General features: G+C 42.5%; 1 protein-coding gene across 2 annotated transcripts in view; it reads right to left on the minus strand.

Annotated features, from left to right (window-relative positions):
- Positions 1-5,698: 5,698 nt before the first annotated feature.
- Positions 5,699-20,873, minus strand: part of CFAP53 (cilia and flagella associated protein 53) — a 30,130-nt gene continuing 14,955 nt past the window's right edge. For both annotated transcript variants that reach the window (XM_005296880.5, XM_065598730.1), the window contains exons 4-8: positions 18,634-18,937; positions 12,508-12,726; positions 8,840-9,056; positions 8,200-8,302; positions 5,699-6,200 (exon numbers count right to left, since the gene is read on the minus strand). In XM_005296880.5, the coding sequence (XP_005296937.2) occupies positions 5,972-6,200; positions 8,200-8,302; positions 8,840-9,056; positions 12,508-12,726; positions 18,634-18,937 (1,072 nt within the window). In that variant the 3' untranslated portion in view covers positions 5,699-5,971. The remainder of the gene's footprint in view (positions 6,201-8,199; positions 8,303-8,839; positions 9,057-12,507; positions 12,727-18,633; positions 18,938-20,873) is intronic.

Here is a 20,873-nt window from a genome sequence, read left to right on the forward strand (position 1 = left end):
TGGGGGGTTAGAGGGGGGGCTCAACCCCAAAATGTTCAGTAATAAAAAGCAAATGTCACTCAATATTGGGCCAGCCCCCCAGCTTCCAGTGCACCCCTACCCTTTCCTTCCAGCTTGGTTCCCAAACAGTTGTTCCTCCCAGTGGCTGCTCTGGCTAGCAGGACTATCTTTGCAAGTCTGCAAGCAAAGCTCCCTTCAGGCAGAGCTCTGTCCTCCTTCCTGCCCAGTCAGGCCTGAACTGAACCAGGCTCTCCCCTTTTATTCCCCCTCCAGGCTTGGCATTGGCCACACATAGAGCAGAGCAGGGCTAGCTGGGCTCATAGGCTCTCCTTAACCCCTTCTCTGCTGGTACAGGGCCTCTCTGCCCCATCACGCTAATATTATTTTTACTGATTGTTATTTTCTCATCATTGTGAACAGTGACTAAAATATTAATTAATAAGTAAGCTAATTAATTCTTGGCAGCTGGTTTATCCTGCTCTCATTGTAGCTCATTTTATGACTTGAAGTATGTTTCCTAGGGTATGTCTACACGGTGGACGCTAGATCAGCCTAATCCTGTACTGTAGATACAACCTACATGGACGGAAGGCGTTTTTCAGTCAGTGTAGGACCACTGAGCAACAGTAGCCATGTGGATGGAAGCATTCCTCCATCAACATAGTTGCGTCTACCAGGGCCTAGCTACGGCCGTCAGCCACCCAAGAACAACCCCACTCAACCTGTCGGGTCTGGACTGGGATGGCTAGCCCAAGACGCTGTAACATTCACATTTTCTAGCATGCTCAGTACTGGGTTTACAATGGTGCCAGTGGCACCGTGGCACTGGGCCCTCACGCAGAAGGGGCCCTGCCCCCCCGCACTCTGCCCCTGAGGCCCTGCCCACAGCTCACTCCTCTGCCCCCTACCCTCCATGTTAGTGGCTGGCGGGGCCTTGGGGGCAGAGAGGAGCAAGCAGTGAGCAGGGCCTCAGGGGCAGAGTGCAGGGCCAGGGCCATGGTCTGGATGCCAGGGCCCACAAAAGGTTAATCCAGCCCTGAGCATGCTAGCTTGAGCAGAGCTAGCATGTGTCTATCAACCTGGGCTGGGAGGCATGCCCCCAGCTGCAGTGTAGACATACCCTTAGAAGTCTGCTATTCATGATGAGAATAAGCCAGGGTGTGGTGATACATTCTATCAGCTCTTCTCTAGTGATCCAGGGGGTTCTGCACAAGCTAAGCACTTATATTAAAAACAAGAGTGAGAAAGTTTCCAGACCTTTTGGTTACAAAAAATTCTAAAGCTAACCCAATACTGCAGAAACAACATCTCTCCCCCAATGAATGGAAGACCTGGTCTACACTAGGGGGGAGGATCGATCTAAGATACGCAACTTCAGCTATGAGAATAGCGTAGCTGAAGTCGACGTATCTTAGATCGACTTAGAATCACTTACTTCACGTCCTCACAACGCGGGATCGATGGCCGCTGCTCCCCCATCAACTGCTTCTGCTTCTCGCCAAGCTGGAGTTCAGCAGTCGATGGGAGAGTGATCGGGGATTGATTCATCGCATCTACACTACACGAGATAAATCGATCCCCGATAGATCGATCACTACCCACCGAACTGCTATGGCTTCTCTACGTGGAGGAGTGGAAGGATAGGCTGCAAACAGTAACTTAATATGGACAAAGGGCTTAAGTGGCCACCATATAGATCCACAGGCCTTACCTTCACCAGTAGGGAATGCACAAGAGACCCAGCTGCTCCTACACCTCGTTAACAATGGTAACAGTCATGGCTACAAAGCTATTCCAAACTGGCCTTCCTGGTTGCCAGTTTTGGTTGGATGTATTCCTGGAGATTTCACCACATGACAGTCTTTAATTAAAGATTAATCTTTAATTCCTGGAGACTCCAGGACAATCCTGGAGGATTGGCAACCTAGTGTTGTGGTAGACTTCTCTCTCAGCCTGTGTGTGAAGGGAGGAAGGCAGCACTTCATTCTAAACCCGGTGCTACCTGCACCAGTCATCTCAATGGGGTTTTAGCAGTGAAGATTGTAATAGTTAACTAGTTCACTGTGCCACTTGTTTTAGTAGAAACATCCAGAAACTCATGGACTCTGGATAGATCTAGAGCAGAGCACTACTACTTTCTTATCCGCCCCACAATCTCACCACTGGTTAGGAGCCCAACTTTTAATCCACCTCCTTCTGGCCAAATAGGTCTTCATTCTCTGGTTTCAGCCTGCATTTTGGGGGGCTGACAAGGGTGTGTGTGTGCAAAGCGTATAAAGTGACTCTTTCCTGCCCAAGTTTTGCTCTTCACGTTGATTTCATCCATCATCAGCTATGAGTGGCTCAAAGAGCTCACTGAGCTGAATGGGTCCATATTGGCCTACAATAGGAAATTGAATAGCTTGAGACTTTTCTGTTGGCTGATTACTCCCTCCGTTCCTGAACTTCTCCAGACCATTTGCGGGTTGGAGGACGGATTGTCCAACATCCTGTTTTATGACTTGAGGCAATGTGCTTCTCTGTTTAGGATAAAGGACCATGACTTTGGCCTCCTGTTTTATCCATTCACGAACTGGATTGCTGCCTTATATATGGGAGCTGTGATAAAACATACCCCTGTATTCACATCCTACACACGATTGTAATAATCATTGTACAAAATAAGCCTTGTATAATTTGAAAACTCATAATTTGCTGATTGGTACCATCCTGATAAAATGCGTGTGGCAACATTGTATGTAAAGTTATAAGATTCCACTGTATGGCAGTGTTAACGTATGTTCCAAACGGTCTCAAACCAAGGAATGTATGCTCTGCTTAATTTGCATCAAGCAGGAAGAAAACCACAGGAAGCTCAAACAGATGAAGAAAAAGCAGCAGGAAACATCCTTCCCTAGAGACTTTTTGTCTCCTGGTACCCAGCTGGAAATGTTTTTCAAAATGGAGACTGAAATTATAAATGGAGGGACAAACACCTCAAGGCCCCCCACCCCATCCTCCTGTCCATTGATTCACTGCGCCTGAAGGGACAAAGTAAGAAGCTGTTGGACTAGAGAAGGGCTCTTAATCTAAGAAGTTCAGTCAGTAAGACTGTTGAGAGCATGTGGTGAGAAAACCTTGCTTTGAATTTAACATAGTTTAAGTTAGACACTGGTAGCATTTTATCTTTAGTTTTCTTGTAACCATTTCTGACTTTTATGCCTTATTACTTGTGCTCACTTAAAATCTCTATGTAGTTAATAAAGTTGTTTTATCTAATCCAGTGTGTTTAAATTGAAATGCTTGGGAAACTCCATTTGGGGTGGCAAGATGTGTACATGTTATTTCTATTACAAAACTAACAGACATATATAAACAGGTATTTTCCACGAGCAGGCTGGGACATACATTTCGGGGGGGGGGGGGGGAAATCTAAGACTGGGAGTGTGTTGGGGTCACTCTGCAGTATAACCCAGGCTGATGAGAGCCACAGTGTAACCGGGCTGGCAGGCTGCAGTTACACACAAACACTCAGGGTGTGGTTTGCATGCTGGAAGGGTGTTTGTGAGCGGCCCATGTGGGAACTCCTTCAGCAAGGCATTGTAAGGCACCCAAGGTTGCAGTGCAAAGGTGGCACAGATGCTCATTAGTCTAGACTGTACCCAGGTATGTCCCTTCCTTTAAGCTAAATACAACAGAAAAACAAAGCATTGTGTGTCTCTCAGTTCATTATTAAAGCATAATCAATCATGAAATAAAACACTAGAGAAAATCCTATTTCTTGTTGTTGTTTTTTAGTCCCAGACAGAGGAGCAGATGACAAGGCATTAGCAAAAATATATAGATGATGGTGCAGGATTTCCCCCTAGGAAAGGACATTTATCCCATGCCTACAGCCCTACCAAATTCACGGTCCATTTTGATTAATTTCACAGTCATGAGATTTTGAAAATCATAAATTTCATGATTTCAGCTATTTAAATCTGAAATTTTACACTGTGGTAATCGTAGGGATCCTGATTCAAAAAGGAGTTGGTGGTGATGGTGGGGGTTACGGTACTGCTCCCCTTACTTGTGCTGCCTTCAGAGATGGGCAGCTGGAGAGCAGCGGCTGCTAGCTGGGATCCCAGCTCTGAAGGCAGAGCTGCCACCAGCAGCAGCGCAGATGAAAGGATGGCATGGTATGGTATTGCCACCCTTACTTCTGCACTGCTGCCTGCAAAACTAGGCCCTCAGTCAGCAGCCGCCACTCTTCGGCCACCCCACTCTGAAGAGGAAGCAGGTGCTAATTGGGGAGGACTTGTGGATGGAAGCCACAGAGGGGGGAAGAGAAGCTTCCCATCAACCCACTGCCAAAACCCTTCTGCAATGGATATAACTATGTACTGACATTTTTCCAGTTTTTTTGCTTTAAGAATCTGACCATCCTGTTAGTGGTATGTTATGGAGTGTGCTGCTGACCCCTGCGCTGCCTGTAGCTAGGTATTTCCTGCCTCAGTTTCCCCTAATGTGCCATCAATAAGTTTAATGAGGCTTTACATAAGGAACAGAACCCTTTCTGAGGGGTCTAGTTTATTAATCAGTGTCCCAAAGAGAATACAAGCACACCTTCACTTAGTGTCTCAGCTGGGAGTCAGTCAGTTTATCTGTTCCCACCTGAGTCCACCTCTTCCCCCTACCTCGGTTCTTTATCAGCAGAGTTTTCTTGACTCTGCACGCTTCCCTGGAGTCAGGCCTCTTGCTGCTACCTCGGTAGAATTCTTCCCTGGAGCCAGAGTTGGTAGAGATCTGTCAATTGAATCCCTTCTCTGGGACAGCACGTAGTTCTTGATGGGCTGTGCTTCTCACCACTGTTTGGGAGAACCTTTTTCTGGGAATAGGCCTTCTTGGAGGGCTGCCAGCTGTAACTCTGCCCTCAGAAATCTCCCCTCTCTAGAAGCACATCTAGGGTCTTTGCTTATCTCCTGATCAGCTGTCCCAGGAGTTCCCTGTCTCCAGGAGCACACCTTCTAGGTTCCCTACTCTTGTGGGTTCTCCTTATCAGCTCTCTTAGGAGCACATCTCCTCAAGAGCTCCCTGTCTCCAGAAACTCCCACCCCAGCACTGATACCCCTTTATCAGCCTCATTAGCTGCCTGCCAGCCAGCCAGCCAGCCATGTGTGTCTGGGTTGGCTCATTCTCCCTTACAGGAACCTGTCACAGGTAGGTTGGGCCCTGACTCCCCTTAAAGGGGTCAACCACCCTGAGACACAGCCTGATCCTCTGTATCTTGTGCAAGCAAAATAAAGTATTTGTGAACATCTGAGGTATGCAAGAAATGTAGGAATGAACCCTATACAGGTGGAGAATAACCCTTTTTGGAAGAAAGAGCGATTTTAGTCATCTTATGCAGTAAATTTCTCCCAGCAATAAGTTCACAGATCAGTTTTGAAGATCCTGAAGTTCCACAGATCCTTATTAACCACCAGGGTTTATAAAGATTTATATTTACTATCCCTTTGAAAGAGTCTCAGAAATAAAGTGGACACACACTACATATTTTTCAAAGATACTAAAAGTGTACATCAAGTGTTTTTTGTTTAAATCCATAATTAAAATGACCCTTTAAAAGCTGAACTATTTGTATGGCCCAATTAAAGTTTCCTGAAATTCTTCTACAAATGTGCCTTTCTGTAGATTTTTGAGGAACACTTACATGCAGTTCATTTCATAGATGCTATTCATACAGAATGTTGTTTTATTTAAAATGTAAAAATGCCTAAATCTAAACGGAGGAAAAGTTATTGTCTCAAAGAAAATCCAAAGGGGAAAAATAGCCCTTTGAAAAGGTGTCTAATTCTTATACGTATATGCGCCTTAAAATGATTTGCATACAAATACAGGGAAAGTGGAACCAGATATATTAATTAGTATGAAAAGTACAAATTCATATATACTGTTTTAAATACAGTTTAAAGGAAGCTGAAGTTGTATACATCACAATAAGTAAATGCTATACTTGCAGATTAGACATTAGTTTTCTTCTCAAGGGATGGATTTCTGCTAGTTTCATGTAGGGTCTTGATAGAATGTCTTTCATCTTTTCTTGGTACACTCTCTCTGCTGCTAGTCCTGATTCATATTCTCGCTGCTTCTCTTCTTCCTCAGCAATGTGGGCCTGCTGCTGATAGGTAATTTGAGCCTGCAGCTGCTCCCGATATTCTTTTGCCTCCTGCATTCGTCTGCAAATGACATGGCAAATGTCTCATTTAGGCTGTGTCTACACTGCCACTTTCAGCGCTAAACTTCAGTCATTCAGGGGTGTAAAAAAACACCCCCCCGAGTGACAAAAGTTTTAGTGCTGAAAAGCACCAGTATAGACAGCGCTTTACCGCCAGGAGCTGCACTCCCAGTGATAAAGCTACCACCGCTCATTTGGGGTGGTTATTTTTTTATCGCCGGGAGAGCTCTTCGCTATTGATAAAGCATGCCATGGCCGTGCTGTAATGTGGGCAGTGTAGACCTCCTCTTCGAAGTTAAAGATAGAAAATTAACAGCTCAGATTTCTTGAGGTATCATTGATCAATCTTATGTGAAATACTGCTTAAAACTTGCATCCGACGAAGTGGGCATTCACCCACGAAAGCTTATGCTCCAATACATCTGTTAGTCTTAAAGATGCCACAGGACTCTCTGTTGCTTTTTACAGCTCCAGACTAACATGGCTACCTCTCTGATGCTTAAAACTTGTTATCCTTAACTACTATTCTAATGAACAACCACCACATTTTAATAAACTGTAAACTCTTTGGGGGCCCAATATGTCTTTGCTGTGGCGTAAAAATCAGAGTACAATCTCAGTGCTTAACAAACAATGATCAATGAACAAACGATCATTAATCAAATAAGTTGTATGCTTTCCCCCCACAAAATCTGTGTAACTCTTTGTCTGTCTGTTATTGTAGTGAGGAGATGACAGAGGATTATGCAGACAATACTTAAATATTAGGTCTAGGTCTTTATCTGGCTATGTTTCATGCCTGTAGCACCCTAATATCCAATTTTCCCTCTCTTGTTTTTAAGATAACTCTATTATTATACTTCCATCTAAGAAGGCAGGCCAGAGATTCCTGCCATGGCCTTATGCTAACATTACTCTGAGAAATGGCTTGGGAGAAGAAAGTGAGTTCTACCCAAAGACCTGCACTTAACCTTTGCTATCCTCTGCAGTGCTGTTTGAACAGCCCACCTACCTACCTCAGGTATTTCTAAAGCACCCATCACCGTGGTACTTACGTGTCAACAGTTTCCTCAAAACCAGTGCATTAATGAGGAGCTGTGTGAGCCACGTGGCAAGACTCTGCTTCCTAACACTGACAAAAAAGTGCAGCACATCTAGTCTAAGTGATATGGCCAGCACCTCTTCCGCAGCACCGCAGAGTGTGACTGCCATCAAAGCCTAGAGATGGTCTGAGAACTTTTCTGTTAACCGTGTTGCCAAAACACCATGGAATGAAACAGATATTGGCTCTGGAAGGGGCTACTCGATTACTTTCTCCAAATAAGCACCAGAGTGGGCAATAGTATGGAAAAGGAATCAAAGGATAAAACATTATGGATAGTAAAATGAAACTGTAATGAAGGCCTGTGTACATGACATCCAGAACCGCTGTATTTCAGATAGTGCTAAGTACTAGTATTCTTTCCTCAGGCGATAAGCTAATGAGAAATTGTTCTGACGGTGTGGTCTTGTGTTTCAATGCCTGAATGCACTGTCAGTCGATATTCTTCAAGGGTGGACAGAGTTTTGCAATAAGCCAGAACATTCCAACTCTTATGCTTAAGTAGTTGAATTAATCTCTCTCAAAACTCAGCTAATGTTACAATCCTTAATAACTTTTATTAACAGAATTTAAGGAATACACCTCTTAAGTCACAGCATATGGGTATGTAGTTACTAAAAACAACCAGTAAGCTCAAGACAATTACACTTGGTGGAATACAACTGTATATGAACAACCAGGTTTGGGTGGTTGTGTAATACCAATTTCAGTATAACATAGGTACTACTGAATAGTCAATAGCAAATTGGCTACACAGTAGAGCACCTGCAGAGAAAATTTGCGCAGAATAAAGCCCATTGCTATTACACTACTACTTCAAAATCAGAATTATTCAATTCTGAAGAGTTTAAGACTCAACTTTATTACAAAACTTACTGACATCAGAAGGAAAACATACCTTAAATATTTTTCTTCTTCTATGGAATTGAGTTCTTTAATGGCTTCAGCTAATATTTCCTTATCCTGAGCAAGTTCTTCCTGCTGCTTTGCATTTCTCTCCACTGCAAAAGGAAAAATAAATGCACTGCTAACCTTGGAAGGATGTAAACTTAAACCCCAATAGCTTATTCTAAATGGCAGGCTTGAGTCTTGCTGCTTCTGGAAAGGCACAAAAGCAATAGGAGAGATGTTGGTATTTTTAGAAGAGAGGATTTCACATATACAATTTCAGAATGTTCTGAAATAAGGGCTTACTCTTACAATCTTTATTTGATTAGTCTTTGTTTCGCTCATGTCAATGGGATAACTAGCACGAGTAAAGACTGTTTGTATGAGTAAGGCTGTAGGATTGGGCCCTAATGCAATAGCACCTGTCTTATCAGTTGTAATAGTGTCTATGCAGTATGTGTCCCCAATTCTTTGTGTGCCCACCTCACTACCCCATACCAGGGTCCCCCATTTGTCCCCCACATGCACTTAGGGCCAAATTCCGCTTTCAGGGAAAGCATGTGCCATCTCAATTGACTATGACAGAACTTGCATTCACTTTACCATGGGCAGTACTTGACCCACAGACTAATTGTGCTGAAATTTCTTACACTTCTCCTCAATCTGCAGTCGTCTTGTATCCAGGACATCTTTCATTAGCCGTTTCCTAGCTTCCTTTTCCAATCTCATTTGCTCAGCCTTCTTGGCCCAAGACTTCTCCATCTCTTCCTCCAGCAGCTTGTCCATTTCTTTCTCTCGACGTGTCTCCTCTTCCAATTGTTGAGCCAGATATTCCCGATACATCTGCTGCTCCTTGAAGAGCTCTTGCTACAAAATGTGGACGGTATATAGACTGTCAATAAGCTAGTTCAAAAAGGCATTTCAAAAGTCATTTTATTCATGGAAAGCAGTGCCCGGTGGTGGACTGGGAAAAAGACTGGGAGCATGTCTATGCTGCATCTGAGAGCGAGACTCCCAGCCTGGGTCCACAGACTTGCGCCAGTGCACTAAAAACAGCTGTGTAGATGTTGTGGCTCAGACTGGAGCTTGACTTCTCAAGCCACCCCATGCTTCAGACCCCAAGCTCCCAGCCAAAGCGGCAGCATCTACACAGCTGTTTTTAGCGCACTAGCGTGAGCTCCACTCGTAGAAGTCAGTTGACCAGGGCTGGGAGGCTTGCTCCCAGATGCAGCACAGACATGCCCTTGGCTTCTTTTCCAAACTCTGCCACATCTCGCTGTCACTTCATCACTTTGTGCTCCAGTTTTACACTGGTCAGTCCATTGAGTTATACTGGATTTACACTGATGTGAGAAGAGAATCACACCCTATCACTGAAAAGTATTATTACCAAAGAGTTGTGCACTTCATAGCATCTGTAGGACGAGCGCATTGTACGCAGCAGGGGCTCCTTGCATCCCTCCACAGCCTGCATAAACTCCCTGTGTGCTACCCTCCCTCTATTTCAGGGACTCCCTGCAACCCCCCACCCCTCCATCATGCCAGGGGTTCTGTGTGCTCCACACTCCTTCCTTCCCCCATACCAACATCCCTCATTCTTCTCACATGCTAAGGGCTCTGTTTGCTGCCCCTTTGCCTGGTGGCAGGGGCCCTGTGTCCCTCCCAGGTTTCCCTTTCCCCCATACCATTGCTCTCCCCCCAACATTGGCAGCGGCTGTGTGTATTCCCCTCTGAAGCTGATAGGTCTGCTGATCAGATGCAATAGGCTCGGTGTCTCTCTGGCAGGGTTTTGGTCCTTCAACAGTGCCTCTTGGGGAGGTGATGGAATTGTGTGCTCACTCTGTGTCCAGTCACTCAAGTGGGGTGTTCAGTAGCACCCTGAAGGGTATGGCTCAAAGTCCACTGGTTCCCTAGCACAAGGAACAGGATACAGGGCCCTTCACCTCAGGGGACTTAAGCCTTCTTTTAGCCTCTGCTCTCTTCCAGGCCTCTCCCTGGGAGGCGGGCAGCTCAGCACTCTGATGCCCAGGAGGTAGTGAGCTTCCCCAGTGTCAAACCTCTCCTCCATTCCTGACATGACTTGCAGGTGTGGCAGGGCAGGCCACTCCAGCCAAGAGCAACTCCTTAACTCCTTCCTGCCTGGTGCAGGGTTCGTACACCCTGTCACAATCCCCTATTCCCCCCTGCCAGTTTTCCCATTTTTGCCAAAATTAATAGGATTCTGCCCCTTGACACCCACAACACTTCCTGACATTTTGGAATTGGTTGGATGCGGTGTTCGAAAGTTATTGCATTACATACAAACAGACACAGAAATGCCATCAAGTTGAATGTAGGAACTCACAAGCTTGGCCAATTACTGTAAAAATAAATTAAACCTGAATTTGAAACAAAACTCAGTTCAAATTATGAAATATTTCCAGCATTATTGCATCTTATCAAGACAGAAAACCTTTCCTTAGCGTCGGAAGCATCATTAGGCTAAAATTTACATTTTTGATGAAATAAAGAAGAAAGTTCCTTAAAGCATAACGTAATATTTTGAATTGATGAATCTAGATAGTAAATTTGAACGCAGAAGAATAATTTGAGCCAGCATGATCCAACTTAGGTCATCTATAGCACTTTCTTCTGTAGATCTCAAAGCTCTTTACCTTTTTTTGGTAATCATGATTCCCATTTTGCAGCTGGGGAAACTGAGGCATTGAGAAATGAAGTAACTTGCCCAAAGTCACACAGCAGCTTTGTGGCAAAGCCAGGAATAGAACCCAGACTAGTGACTTTTAGTACAACAACCTATCTTCTAAAGACACTCTAGCCCTATTTTGAAAGTAAACTGCAGTGTTTTTAAATATGAAAAAACTCCTTAAAATCCTATGGTAAATCATTTACAGAATACGTAGACTCATTCATACAAATACATACATTTTCTAACTACATAGTTCAAAATTATTTTTTCTTTCAATTATGTGCCAGAATCTGAGTTTAGGACTCTGACTTTTTTCTGTAACAGCCATTAACTTTACCAGTCTTGTCTATGCCGAAAGCTTTGCAAAAACATCACGCTGTTAATAACACCAGTTCAGTGCTAGCAATGCTGGGTACCACCAGTGTTTTAAGCACCAGGTCATCTAACTTTGCTCTGAACAGGTCTAACTGACATAGTGCTTTAAATGGAAGTGGCAGACCTGTACCCTTTCTATACCAGGGTTCCCACTGTTGCCTAACCCCAGTGGAACTGAACCAATGCTATGAATGCAGGAAATATTTGCAGCATTTCCCTAACATGCATTAGCTTATAAACACCTAAAGCAGAGTGAAGAGTGCAGTTCCTTGCTCAGCTTTAATGGTAACCTGCAAAAGAATTTTTGGTTTCCAGGTGGTGGTGAATCTACTTGTTTTTAATTTAAGAAATAGCAGGTCTCTTGAACTCAGATGTTTTCAGGAAACAGAGATGTTTATTACGAGCTCTAATACCTTAACTGAAGGGGACAGGTGTTGAATTTTAACAGAAACATCCTTTCAATACCAGGAAAGGAAGCTGGAGTAAATAATTGTTAAAAAAATTGTTGCGAACAGCCTGATTAAAAACAAGACTTCAATTTCTAAAGTATGAAGCAAGCAGGATTCCCTTCCCTTTTTTCCTTCAGGCTATCTTTATAAAGCATAAAAAAGCAAAAGCCCAAAAGCACAATGCAAGACTGAACCTTAAGTGCTAGTGAATTTGTAGTAGAGTCAGAGAAGTCTGAATTCAAGTCAGCTTGTGTCATTTAAAGCATCTCAATTGCAAACTTAAACTACACATATATCTAGCTAATAATTAAAGATTTTAAACAATTTTGTTAGTATTTAAATACATTTCAGTTCAGTTTAAATAGGATTTATTTTTCTCTGCGGTTACAAATATCCAGTCAACAACATCCATGAAACTGCAGAAAGCTTAGCATTAGACTTTTTAACTTATATTCCCAGCCAGGTTGTGTAAAGCCCCAAAAGAGCCACTGACTTGAACACAGTAGAAGCAGCATGTGGGTCAGACCAGATTCGATTCCATGATCCTCTGGGATTCCAGTCTTTTGCCCCAGACCTCTAATCTGGTCAAGTGCAAACCTAGCTAATGGTATTCATTTTAAAAAATATGCAGTCAAAGACCTTAATAAAATATAAAAAGATTTCCAACAAAAAAAAATCAATTTATAAACAGAATAGGGCTTGATTCCAATCTCACACCTATGTAACTCCATTGAGGTCAATAGAATTAGTCCAAATCAGGAGATCAGACACCGTTTGAAAAAGATCAAATGCCCTTTGCTCTTACTTTTCTTTGATTTTTTCCCTCTGTGTCTTCCTGGGATTCATGGGAAAGTCGTTCTAGGATCTTCATGTCTAGAGCAAGTTCCTCTTGTTTTTCCCGATTAAGACGCTTCATCTTTGCCCGAGCTGAATTGATCAACATGTCTCTGTGTTCCTTCTGTTTCTGTAATTTCTCCATCTGAACTCGCTCATTTTCTAGTTTAAACAGCTTCATTTCCTCTTCCTGCAACAATAAAAGAAGAGTACCCAACTTGCAAGATCACTGTATAAATTCAAAAAGATGGCTGGGATTAGTTTAATTGGAACATATAAGTGGAAAGATAAAGATTTTGCTTGCTGATGTTAGGGGATATCAGATTTACTACTGTCATCTAATACAGTTGTTAAAGCATGAATATTTTAGCGTATTATTTATTAGAATTCAGGATTTTCTTTCTAATTATCATGTATGTTTCATTGCCAAATGGAGAGATTGGCGCTCCCTAAATACTTATAATGGGCAATGATTCATATAGTGTTGCAAATCAAGAGTAATATCAATTCATTATTTGTATCTGAACACTTTCAAATTTTCACACAAAAGAATCTGTGTACAATAAATATTAACTAGAGCCATTTCTAATAACGGAGCCAACCTCTGCTTCCTGTTACACCAGTGTAATTCAGAGTAGCTCCACTGCGCTACACTGTTGACTCATATTTAGCTTGTGGTCCACTAGGATTCCCAGATCCCTTTCCAGATACTCCTTCCTACGCAGTCATTTCCCATTTTGTATGTGTGCAACTGATTGTTCCCTCCTTTTGCATTTGTCCTTATTGAATTTCATCCTATTTACTTCAGACCATTTCTCCAGTAGGTCAGGATCATTTTGAATGATAATCCTATCCTCCAAAGCACTTTCAATCCCTCCCAGCTTGGTAGCGTCCGCAAACTTTGTAAGTGTACTCTCTATGCCATTATCTAAATAATTGACGAAGATATTGAACAGACCCGGACCCAGAACTGATCCCTGTGGGACCCCACTCGTTATGCCCTTCCAGCATGACTGTGAACCACTGATAACTACTCTGTGGGAACGGTTTTCCAACCAGTTTTGCACCCACCTTATAGTATCTCATCTAGGTTGCATTTCCCTAGTTTGTTTATGAGAAGGTCATGCGAAACAGCATCAATAGCTTTACAGTAACTCCTCACTTAACGTTGTAGTTATGTTCCTGAAAAATGCGACTAAGTGAAACGATGTTAAGCGAATCCAATTTCCCCATAAGATTTAATGTAAATGAGGGGGTTAGGTTCCAGGGAAATTTTTTTCACTAGACAAAAGACTCTGTGTGTGTGTATATATACATATATGTATATACACACACAGACAAACACACAGTATAAGTTTTAAACAAAATTTAATACTGGTACACAGCAATGATGATTGTGAAGCTTGGGTGAGGTGGTGAAATCGGAGGGTGGGAAATTTCACAGGGAATGGCTTACTGCTAAATGATGAACTGAGCCCTCAAGAGTTAACTCATTGTTAATGTAGCCTCACTCTACAAGGCAGCAGGCATGGAGGGAGGGGAGAGAGCATAGCAGACACAGAGAGAGAGAGAGAGAGAGAGAGAGAGAGAGAGAGAGAGAGAGAGAGAGTGTGTGTGAGAGTGAGAGAGAGAGAGAAAGAAAGAGATGCACATTTCCCCTTTAAGTAGCTGACCCCAGTCTTAAGTACACTGCCTTGTTAATTAGATCAGTTTGCTGAGACCGCAGCTGCTGCCTGGAAGCTCCCTCCGTCCTGAACCCTGTCCGGTGTACCCCTTGCTCTATGGAAATGGGGTGTGCAGGAGCAGGGGGGAGGGGAACACCCTGACATTAACCCCCCCCCCCTTTCCCCCGTACAGCAAGCAGGAGTCTCTGGGAGCAGCTCCAAGGCAGAGGGCAGGAGCAGTACATGGCAGCTGCGGGAGGGACAGCTGAATGCCGGCAATTGCTAGCCTGCTGGGCAGCTGCAGCACAGGGAACTTAGGGGAGTGGGGAGCTGATGGGGGGCTGCCAGTCCAAGCCCCCACCAGCTAGCTGCAACGGGCTGCTCTTCTTGCAAGCAGTGAACAAAGCAGGCAGCTGCCAAACGACATTAGAAGGGAGCATTGCACAACTTTAAACAAGCATATTCCCTAATTGATCAGCAACGTAACAACGTTAACCGGGACGACTTTAAGTGAGGAGTTACTGTACTAAAGTCAAGATATTCCACGTCTACAGCTTACCCCCATCCACAAGGCTTGTTACCCTATCAGGTTGGTTTGACACAATTTGTTTTTGACAAATCCATGCTGACTGTTACTTATCACCTTATTATCTTCTAGATGTTTGCAAATTGATTGCTTAATTATTTGCTCCATTATCTTTCCAGGTACAGAAGTTAAACTGACTGGTCTGTAATTCCCCGGTTTATCCTTATTTCCCTTTTTATAGATTGGCACTATATTTGCCCTTTTCCAGTCTTCTGGAATCTCTCCCGTTTTCCATGACTTTTCAAAGATAATCGCTAATGGCTCAGATATCTCCTCAGTCAGCTCCTTGAGTATTCTAGGATGCTCTTCATCAGGCCCTGGTGACTTGAAGACATCTAATTAATTTTTAAACTTGTTCTTTCCCTATTTTAGCCTCTTCTGATTCGACCTCATTTTCACTGGTGTTCACTATGTTAGACGTCCAGTCACCACCAATCTTATTGGTCAAAACCGAAACAAATAAGTCATTAAGCATCTCTGCCACTTCCATTTTCTGTTATTTCCCAACCCCCACCCCCAATTGAGTAACAAGACTACCCTGTCCTTGGCCTTCCTCTTGCTTCTAATGCATTTGTAGAATGTTTTCTTGTTACCCTTTATGTCTCTAGCTAGTTTGATCTTGTTTTGTGCCTTGGCCTTTCTAATTTTGTCCTTATATACTTGTGTCATTTGTTTATATTTATCCTGTGTAATTTGACCTAGTTTCCACTTTCTGTAGGATTCTTTTTTGATTTTTAGATCATTGAAGATCTCCTGGTTAAGCCACAGTGGTCTCTTGCCATACTTCCTATCGTTCCTACACAGTGGAAAAGCTCCCCTGTTTAAGAAAATAACTGGATACCATGCTGGGACATAAACTGTGCATGGAGCCTGCAATTCTGCTTCAAAGTTACTGATGGCTATGTAAGCTCTCCAGGGCAGAGATGGAGCCTTTTAATCTGAACTGGGAAGAGTCCAGCACACTTTTGAGCACTGTAAAAATAATAAAAATATCAGAAATCACTATATCTGAGTCACCCCACATATGATGAAGAAGATGTTGAACAGTAAAGGAGAGAAGAATGATGCAGAGTAATGGCGAGTTATTGGAGGAGGAGGCAGTTTATACAGGTTTTTGGCCAAATTCTATCTTCAGTGTAATTGCATGAGTATGAGGGTGGAATTTGATCCATAGTGTTTATTCTACATATGTTGATATAGTTGTGGTACTGAAACACTGTAAAAAATTGAGTCTTATAGCAAGTGAGGACTGAAGTGCAATGGAAGAGATGTACAGGGAAACTTGTGTAGTGCTTGTCCGACTCCTGGCCAGAATAGCATGATCATTGCCACTTTCACGAGCACTACATTTATCAGTAAAATGCGGAACTGGGGGAAAAGGAGGCCCTGTGGATAAATAATAAAGACTAATTCAAGAGTGACAAGTGATTTCTGGCTACCTCAGTTTTTGGGTGCCTAACCTTAGACACCTTAAAGATGCCTTAGCATGTCTCAAAATCAGGCCCCTTTAAGGTGTCTTAAGTTGGGCACCCAAAAACAATCACTATTCACTTTTGAAAATGGAGGCCTATGTGGATAAATTCATGTTTACAATACATCTTCAGAGGAGGCTGAAGAAAAAATTAACAGCATCATGTCACCAGTCAGTGGAAAGAGTAGTTGAGCCCTCAGCTTCAGAGAGCAGTAAGTCAAATTCCAAAAAGATTTCACAGGGAACCACTGTCAGACATCAGAAAAATCAAGAATTAATGAGAGATTCATAGCTTATTTATCGTAAGGCCAGAAGGGACCATCGTGATCATCCATGAATGGATATAGAGGATAAACGACAACAATGGAATAAAGATCAAGGGTGGGACGGGATGAGGAGTGAATTAGTAAATACATCTCTAGTAACAACTGTAAACTTTGCCAACATATGATAGAGATGCTAACGCCAGAATTATTTACCCCATTCTCCAAGCTTCCTTAACACCAGTAAGCAAATTATCTGTTTAGGCATTTATCCCAAACTCATCATTGTAGCATCTGAGTGCCTGAGTCCAAAACATAAATGTTTGTTACCCTTGTGCAACATCAGCCAAAGCTATACCAATCATCCCATGGACTGATATCCCAGCTGCCAACACCAAGTAAGTGTGCTAATGTACACCACTCTTCGTTTAGGGGTACCCTCCTCAAAACAGATGCAGGTTGCAGACAGATTAGTTTGCCAGCTCCACTCTCTCAGCCTCCAAAGAGTAGATTGATAGTCTAGTATTTGATACACAGCATATACAACACTCTACTGCCAAACCAGGCCCATGAGATAAACCAGAGCTGTATAATAGTAATAATGCTGGAGCAGGGTATTTAACCTTCCTGCTCTCAACTGACTTCTCCAGCTAGAAGCAGTCTGATGCCTATGAATGGCAAAAAAATGAGCAGTAGCAGCTGTGACAAAGGACTGATCTGCATCCATATTGGATAACGTCTGCAGGGCACTGCATCCACTGTATGATGCTGTGGCATCATGTGATGGCAGCACAAAACTCCCACAGTGTTCATCCTCTGGAGGATATGGACACAGCTTTAGCAGGATTGAATGTGGGACATTCCAGAAGGGCTGAAGCATGTTCCTGCAAAACACAACTCTGCACTATGCATGTAAATCATATTAAACAGAAAAGCACTTAGCAACCATTTTCTAAGAGCTACAGCAAGCACAGGTTGGTGCTGTAAGATGGACAGGGTCCAGGACAGCAAAGATAGAATTATTTTTCTCCCTAAATAATTGATTTCCATTGCAATGGCTAGTAGAAATTGGCTATACTATGCCTATTTATCAATGCCTTCAAAGCATTTCTGAATATTAGAGGAGTTTAGTAGAAGGAGCAAAATTGTCTTCAAAGCAATAAAATACTATATTATTGCGTAGAGAGAAAACAGCTTTCAAATAATTTGTGCTAGGCCCTCACATAAACATGTTGATAAAACAAGGATACACAGACATACTTTGCTGTACATTGCCTGTATGAACCTAAATGAAACCTCTCAGTAGTAGTAGAGGCAGACACAGCATTGAAAAAATGATGTTACCAACTTCCACCTCTTCCTTCACGGAAATGACTTTTAGAGCAGGCTGCAAAGCCTATCTGTTTTAATATTTATTTCCTCTAAAGGAGCACGTTGAAAGACAAGTGATTTTAGTTTGGCTGGGTGTGCCCTGAAAGTTGCCCTGGAGCAAACAGAAATTTTCCTATGTGTGGTTTGAAATGACTGAAATGGTGCATGGACTGTTTACTGCTACATGGCAGAGATTTTCAAAGAGACCAAAGGGATTTGGATGCTTAATTCCCATTACTTTAAATGAAAGAGAGCTTTAAGTACCCTTAAGTACCTTGTGATTTATAATATGCATCTATTATTATTGAGTGCCCAGTATTGCTTGTGTTACAGCAGTGCTTTAGGCCACACCCAGGTTCACTGTGCTAGATGCTGTAGCAATATAGGCTATTTTCAAAGCAACCTGACGGAGCTGGATGCCCAATTTCCATTTTCTCTTTGAAAATCACAGCCAAATACAGTCCCTTCCCCAAAGCTAGCATCTGAGCATTTCAGTCATTGAAAACCACACATAAGAAGATTCTATTCACTCCAGGGTCAATTTTCAACCACTCCCAGCCCAGTCAGACTAAAAACATTTATCCTTCAACCTGTTCCTTCAGAAAAAATTTATTAACACAGGTGAGCTTTGTAGCCTGCCATGAAAAATCAGCAGAAGATTCAAGTCAGGTGCACACTAATTTAAATATCCATGGAAAATAAAACTTTAATTATGACCCTGCATTGAAACCCATCAAATTACCACTAATCGAGCCTCTTCTTCTTTCAGTCGCTTTGCCTCCTCTTTTTGAGCATCCAGTGCAGCTACCTGGGCATCAAGCACATTCAGCAATTCTTGATTCTGTTCAGCTTTTTTCTGGAAGTCTTCAATCCCTCGTTTTTCCTTGGCCAATCGGTCCTCTTCCCAAAGCTCTGCAAATATCTGTTCCTCCCTCTTCTCTTGCTTCTTCAATTCTTCCTTAAGGGCCAGTTGGGCCAGTCGGTCTGAACACACCTCTCGCTGATGTCTCTGACTCCATTGTAAACGAACCTCTTCGCACTGTTCTCTGAACATGTATAAAAAGACAAAAAAAGTCATAAGATAATAGCAGCTAGTTTGGTGACTTTTGATGGAGACAAAGTCAGGGTCCAATGATCTAAGCCAGGCCTGCACAACATGAGGCCCGGGGGCCGCATGCGGCCTGCCTGGGCTCATTGTGCGGCCAGCGGGGAGTGAGTAGGTGGGCTCACTGTGTTGCCCGCAGCGGAAGGAGGGTTTGTTTCTGTGGGGCAGGCGGCGCTGGGGAGGAGGGGTTGTTTCAGGGGGGCTTGGTGGCATTTGGGGGGAGTGTTTCAGCGGCGCTGGGGGGGTTGTTTCTGTGGGGCAGGGGGTGTTGTGTTTCAGGGGGGCTGCACGCTGCTGGGGGGTGGGGGGGAGAGGGTTTCAGCAGGGCCGGGGGGGTTCGGCCCTCTGCTGTTTTCTTTGTAGTAATATGGCCCTCGCCGCTTTACGAGTTGTGCAAGCCTGATCTAAGCACAGGACACAGAGCCAGAAATGGCTGAATTCTAAAACTGATTCTAACACCAACTCTTGCTAAGGCCTGGGAAAGTCACTAAACACCTCATCTTGCACCAATGAAGTCAATAGGAATTTTTCCATTGACATTAATGGGAGTAGGAGCAAGTCCTTAAGCTACATTCCTCAGTTTACCCACCTGTAAAATAAAGATCATATATAATTATACACATTCCAACTTTCTGTCTTAGCATTTGCTAATAACTTTGAAGCTGAATCACATTCAGAAACTGATCACCAGTGCTGGAAACTCTGTTACACTGTTCAGTAAGAACATACCAGATTTTAGTAACGTTTGATTAAATAAATTCAGACATTTTGCAGGATCATTTAGGAAAATGGCAGGAACAACCATGGATAGATATTAAGTATCATTCAACAAACAAGCAACACACCTGTTTAATGATATGACATCAATAACACAATTTTAGCTTTCATTTATTCACTGCACCTGAGTTACATAAAATGAATATTTTACCTTCAATTTAAGAGGAAAAAATGGATACAAGAGCACTTCTACTTTAATTTTTATAAGTAAACTCCAATTAATATCAACATATGCTATCAATGTATATTTAGTGTGAACAATATTCAAGCATTTTAATTCACTCTATAAATAAGTTGTGCAGTTTCATTGTTCACCATCAACATAAAGTAAAAACAAAAAGGAAGGTAACAGATAATGGTGAATATTTATCAGCATGAAGAATTACCATCCTGAAGAGCATATATGCATGTTATTAACTAAAAATATCCCACATTATTTAATGTTCATAGAAAACCATCTTCAACAGATTATTGCAGTGCTCACTTAGGAATTCATTGTGATCATCAATATAGATAGATCATTTACTGTATTTCAGGAACTACTGTATGACAACTAACTGGTAGTTATTTGTATAAATGTGCAATTATTATTTTATACATTGACTATTTAGTTTGATAATTTTGTATAGCAAAAATTATTAAATATTCATCAAACAACTATCTTCTAGTATTGCAGTTATCAGGATGGGACATATAAGAGTCATAACTGCAACAATGGAACAAATACCAAAGAAATCCCATTATTTAGGATTTTTTCTCACCTAAAAAGATACAATTAAAATTTTGTTTGTCAGCCCTGAAAGTGAAAGTAAACAGATTTGGACGTTGCTACTGAAGACCTGTCCATAATGAACACTGCCCCTTCTGGCTCTATTATCATCTGATAAGCACTGACAGTGAGTACGGTGCTGTACAAGATACAAAGAAAAACACTTCCTCTGCTCCAATGAGATTACAGTCTAAATAAATAGAACCGTACAAATCAGACACAAAATGCTCCAGGCGCCTCAGATGGTTATGCCTTAGGTCCCATGCCTACAATGGGATTCACATGCACAGACCCTTACTCTCACACTAATTCTCATTAACTTTAGTAGAAC

Source organism: Chrysemys picta, chromosome 6, assembly GCF_011386835.1.
Source record: "Chrysemys picta bellii isolate R12L10 chromosome 6, ASM1138683v2, whole genome shotgun sequence".
Classification (NCBI taxonomy): Eukaryota; Metazoa; Chordata; order Testudines; family Emydidae; genus Chrysemys; species Chrysemys picta.